Source organism: Plasmodium relictum, assembly GCF_900005765.1.
Source record: "Plasmodium relictum strain SGS1 genome assembly, chromosome: 9".
Lineage (NCBI taxonomy): Eukaryota > Apicomplexa > Aconoidasida > Haemosporida > Plasmodiidae > Plasmodium > Plasmodium relictum.
This window is the reverse complement of record NC_041687.1, coordinates 4,929-11,062: the sequence shown is the minus strand read 5'-3', so window position 1 is coordinate 11,062 and position 6,134 is coordinate 4,929. Positions and strand designations below refer to the sequence as shown.

The window sequence follows — 6,134 nt, the reverse complement described above, 5'->3', positions numbered from 1 at the left end:
TTCATTTTAATATATATGTAATTAAAATGAATAACAAACATAGATACATCCTCTGTTTTTGGAGATATTTTAAATCAATAACATTAAATTAACTAAAAGTAAAAATTTTTGAATATTTTAAAAATAATAAATATTTTAAAAAAATAATAAATACATAATTCACTTTTATATTTTAATAAAATAAATCATTCAATATATAATTTGTTTAACATTATGCTATTGGAAATATATTATTTCATATTATAAATGTTATTTATTCTTTTATATTAAAAAAATTTTTTTATACATAGTAGTGATATTAAAAAAAATATATACAAGTGTATATAAGGCAGATTGTTTTTATTTTTTAAAGGCAGTTTAATTTTGGTTGTTTTTACATGCTTTTTCGTTTTCTTTTCCTTATTTTTTTTAGAAGTAATAAAATAGAATAAATATTAAAAAATTAAGTTATAAAAAGGAAGAGACATATTTAAATTATCTTATATTCATCAAGCTAAACACTGTTTAAATTTGTCGCAGGAGTTTTACTAAAATTTTACTGAAGCAAAAAAAATTTGGAGATAGATCGTAAAAATAACTTTCCTTCTTTTTCTTAATTAATATTAAATAAATAAAAAAGAAGATAAATTATAAACTAGTAATGATTTATTAAAATTGCTTTTATATATAATAGAATAAATCATGCATGCAAATCATTGGACAAACATGTTTTTTCTTTGAAAAGCCAAAATTTTTTTTTTATTAAATTTTCGTCATATATATTACATTCAGCATTGAAGATTCATATATGGGAATTATTTTGGAGATAAAATTTTAAAAAGTACAAAAATATTTTTTATTAATATTAAAAAAAATAAAAAATTTTTGAAAAAGTCTTAATTAGTCTTTTAAAATAGTTGCCTATTTTTGCTTTTAAAATTTTAATGTAGCTATGTGTTACATGTATTAAGGGGAAAAAATTAATGAAAAATATATATTTACATTTTTTTTCATCATTTGTAAAAGAACATGAAATTTAAATTAATCATATAGCATTGACAACATAGTACTCATATCTATATATTTGTGGAATCATAAAAAAAGATTAAAACAAGTCATAGACATTATATAGGTTCTTATTAACTTTTAAAATTAGTTAAATTATTTAACCATTGTGTATATATTTCATGAAACTTTTTTATTTTTTGCATGTGATGGTTGTTACACTGTAAAAATGCAAAAAAACTGAATCTACTTAAGTTGTAAAGATGTATAACACATTTTTTTTATTCTTGGATTTTTTAAAAAAGAAAATTTGTTTTGTTTAATTAAAATAATATTTGAAAGAATTTTTTTTTTATTTTAAAATTTTTTTTTACTTTTTTTAAAAATCATTTTTTGATATATTAAAAATTTTTTTTCTACTTTCCATAAAAAAAAAATTTTTTCTACTTTAAAAATTTTTTGTTCTTTAAAAAAAACAACTTTAATCGTTTGTTTTAAAAATTTTTTTCTGTTATTTTTTTAAAATTTTTCTTATATCTTATAAATTTTTTTTGTTTTTTTTTTTAAGTGTCATAATTTAAGTTAAATTATCTTTTGTTAATAAATTTTTTTTATGCTTAATGATTAGCACAATCTCGTTTAAAAAAAAAGAAGATAATACATATGAACCTTTTGATATAATATAAATATTATTTTTACATAGATAAAATAAGATTATTTAATAAAAATAAAAAATTACAAGAAATTTAAAATATGTCTCGCATATTAAGGGAAAATGGAAAAAATCAAAATTATAAATTATATATTATTTCTTTTTCTTATTTTTATAGCAAAAAAAGGTAATATATATTTTTATTATCCTATTTTATTTAGACATTATTACATTTATATACATGTATTTTCTCCTTACAGCAAAATCAAGTTTAGTAATCACTTGTAGTGATACAAATCACTGCCAAATATGCCATCAAATTGTGAGAAGTTGCTTTTTATCTGGAACTTCAGAAATTGCAAAATGTGTGTCTTGTGAAGAGAAGCATCATAATATTCTGCCTTGTTTAGAATATTCAAGTATTATAGAAAAAAATAATTGAGCGTATTCATTTATTGTATTTTTTATATTCAATTATGTAATTTTTTTTCTTATTTATTTTCAGAGGAAATTTTAATGAGTAAAAGTGAAATTGAGGCATTTGTTGAATTGCACGAAGAAGTAAAAAAAAAAAAATTAATAAAGATGAATAAATATAAACATTCTCATATATATAAACATATGTCATTTTTAACTTTTATTTTTATTTAAAATAGTTATAACATCATGAGCATAATACATTTTTTTTAATTAATTTGTCATATGTAATAATAATGTATTATTTTTATATTTTTTTCATTGAAGGATTATTTGAAAGAGGAAAATTTCAATAGTTTAGTTGAAGATATAGTTGATTTTTCTAAGGAGGTATTAGGACAATCCACAGAAGAAGAAGAAAAAGACATTGAATTAAAAAAAAAAAAGATTAGACAATTATGTCTTTATGTTAATTTTCATGATACATATGAAAATGCAAAATTACATGAACAAGCACCAGTTGAAATGGTGCAGGAGCATATCAAAGATGTTATTAGTAAATTTACAACTGATAATGTAGATATGGAAAAAGTAAAAAAACTACTAAGTCATCCTGCTTTATGTCTAAAAAATCCCGATGAATGGGTAACTGACAGATTAGGTTTAGCAGATCTTGATATCCCTTCTTCTGGAGTTTTAAGTCATAATGAACTTCTTGAATCATATGAAGATCATAATTTAAAGAATAATTTTACTGACAATAATTCAAAATGTACTAAAGAACACTGTAACAGATTTGATGATCCAAGTGAATGTGAATACAATATTAGAGTTTTAAATCAAAAATCTTGGTAAAAAAAATATATAAATTTTTATGTACTCATCTACTTATATACATATATATATATATATATATATCTTTTATTTAATATTTTTTGTATGTTTTCAGTGGTAATTGTTGGGCATTTGCTGCTTCTACTGTTGTATCAGCTTATAGATGTAGATCAGGTTTAGGATTTGCTGAACCTTCAGTTAAATACACGACATTATGTAAAAGCAAATTTTTTGGAGGAGGATCTAGACGTAGTTATTATCCAAGTTATACCTCTTCAGCATGCAATGAAGGAGGACATATAGTACAATTTTTAAAAGTATTAGAACGCACAGGAACATTACCAACGTCCACTAATGTTCCCTACTTTCCGCCATTGAATGTACCTCAATGCCCTAGTGTTGATCCATCGTGGCCAAATATATGGGAAAGGGTTACATTGTTAAATACTGGAAATTATGGTTATACATATCATGGATTTTGGAAAATAAGTTTCAGAGAATATGCACAAAGTAATAGGACGCAGGACTTAATAAATATATTAAAGGATTTAGTTATGAGACAAGGTGCTATATTTGTAACGATGCGTGTATCTGGAAAAGTAAGTTATAACCATGATGGATCTCGTCCTATGATGAATTGTGAATATGGAACACCAGAACATGCATTAACATTGATAGGATATGGAAATTACACTGGATATGGAGGAAGGCAAAGTTCCTATTGGTTAATTAGAAACAGTTGGGGACAAAATTGGGGAGATGATGGAAATTTTAGAATTGATATGTATGGGCCATCCAGCTGTAGTAATGGAGTTTTAGCTGATGCTTACCCTTTAAATTTAAGAATGGAAGGTAGAAGAATAGATGTTCAATTACCTATTGATTATGCTTCAAAAGATTCACACAGAAGAAATCATCCTAATCCAAATCCATACCCTTATCCTCCTCCTCCTCAACCTCCATCTCCAAGTCCCAGACCAAATCCATACCCAGGTCCTAGTCCAAACCCATATCCTAGACCAAATCCAAATCCATATCCTTATCCTCCTCCTCCTCAACCTCCATCTCCAAGTCCCAGACCAAATCCATACCCAGGTCCTAGTCCTAGTCCTAGTCCTAGTCCTAGTCCATACCCAAGTCCCAGCCCAAGTCCATATCCAAGTCCTAGCCCTAGTCCATACCCAAGTCCAAGTCCCAGTCCATATCCAAGCCCTAGACCAAGTCCATACCCAAGTCCCAGTCCTAGTCCATACCCAAGTCCCAGTCCTAGTCCATACCCAAGTCCCAGTCCTAGTCCATACCCAAGCCCCAGTCCTAGTCCATACCCAAGCCCTAGACCAAATCCTTATCCAAGTCCTAGTCCCAATCCATATCCATTACCTAGTCCTATGCCTAGTCCTTATCCATCACCTAGGCCTACGCCCAGATTTCGTCCAATACCTAACCCCTATATTAGACCATATCCTTATAATAGATATCCCTCAAGATATTATCCATACAATGGAAATTATCGTTATTATCGTTATAATAGTGAATCTTTAGGAAAAAATCTTAGTTCAGGGGAAAATGAAGATGAAGTTGGAGATATGTTGAATGTTTCAGATCAAGAAAAAACAGCTAGTGATGTATTTGATACTAGTTTATTGGATATCATGCATGAATCAGATTCTACTGGTGATAAGGATAAAGCATTTAAGCCTAATATTAAAATTGATAATTCGGATAAGGAACATACGTCTGATTCAGATAATGTTAAATCGGACTCGAAAACTAAGCCTAATTTAAAAGAGAACGTAACAAAAGACTCAAAAAATAAAGATAACTCAGAAGAAAAAGAAGAAACTTTTGAAACAGATGTATCTGTTAAAATTGATGGTGTTGAATACAAAAGAACTGTTATCTCTAAAAGTATGTACATCTATAATTCTCTGATTATAAAGAAATAAAAAAATTTAACTAAATTTCTATTATAATTTCTTATATATTTGCTTATTTTTTACTATTTTTTATTTTAGGAAAAGATGAACATAAAGAGGCTTATTCGTGCTTAAGAACATTTTCTTTGGATCCTGCATTTGATTCATTATGTCGTATAAATTGTGAAATGTTCTTAAATAATTGTAAAGAGTTTTCATCAATTGGTGAATGCTTAAGAGAATATGCACCAGATGACAAATGTATTTATTGTGGAATGTAATTTGATTTTATTTGTTAAAATTATAAGCTGTGCAATGATGCATAAATTCCTAAAAAAAATATAATCTTATGATACATGAATAAATACATATCTCTTGAATAATTAGATATACTTAATTATAAGAATAATTAAAAATTAAATGAAGAATAACTTGCAAAATTTTCTTTTTGCTCTCTAATTCTTACTCCACACATTCACATACATATATATATATATATATATATATATATATAACACAATTCTAATATTATATATTTTTCTTTGTTTAGATTATAACTTTATTATTTTTTTTTGTTAGGCGATATATTTATTTATTTATTCATTGATAAATATATACACATAAATATATATATATCTATAAGAAATGCTTATTCCAATTATATCCTCTTTCTATATTTTTTTCATTCGTATTTTATGATACAGTTACATCTATTGGTATTAACACTATAAATGCATATTTTTTTATTAGTTCTACAAAATGATAAATTAAATTAAATGATTATTTTACTTTATTAATATTTCTGCTTGTTACAATACTTTCATTTCGATTTAAATTTTTAATTTTTTCATTATTTTAAATACATAAATAGTCATTTATTTAATTTTTTTATAATTTTATCAATGATCCAATGAAAAACACATATATATATTTGCTTAATTTGCTCTAATTTATTCAAAAAAAGCCCCAATTTATTTTTTCTGAACATATAAGTAGTACATAAAATATTTTTAAATTTACTCATATTTATATCTAATAACTCAATACATTATAACCGCACAATTGATAACGATATTATCTTCATATACTTATATAATTCAAACATAAATATATCTTTATTCCGTTTGTTTTATTTTAGCAAAAAATTCTATAATTTGATTATTTTATTTTTCACTAATTTTATTATGAAATTATTTATTTCTTTTTTACTTATTTCATGTGAATATTTTTTTTAAAATTTAAACAATTATAAAAAAAAAAATTATTAGCATAAAGCACTAAATAAATATTACTTGAAGTATATTATTCATTGGTAAATATTTTACAACACT

The 6,134-nt window shown here is 24.5% G+C and overlaps 1 protein-coding gene across 1 annotated transcript; it reads left to right on the top strand.

Moving 5' to 3' along the window:
* Positions 1-1,877: 1,877 nt before the first annotated feature.
* Positions 1,878-5,084, top strand: PRELSG_0900100 (serine repeat antigen, putative; the record flags this gene model as incomplete). Its single annotated transcript, XM_028676421.1, has 5 exons — positions 1,878-2,055; positions 2,142-2,197; positions 2,381-2,904; positions 3,003-4,795; positions 4,903-5,084. The coding sequence occupies 5 exons, from the start codon at positions 1,878-1,880 to the stop codon at positions 5,082-5,084; spliced, it is 2,733 nt and encodes a 910-aa protein (XP_028532912.1).
* Between the last annotated feature and the right edge of the window lie 1,050 nt (positions 5,085-6,134).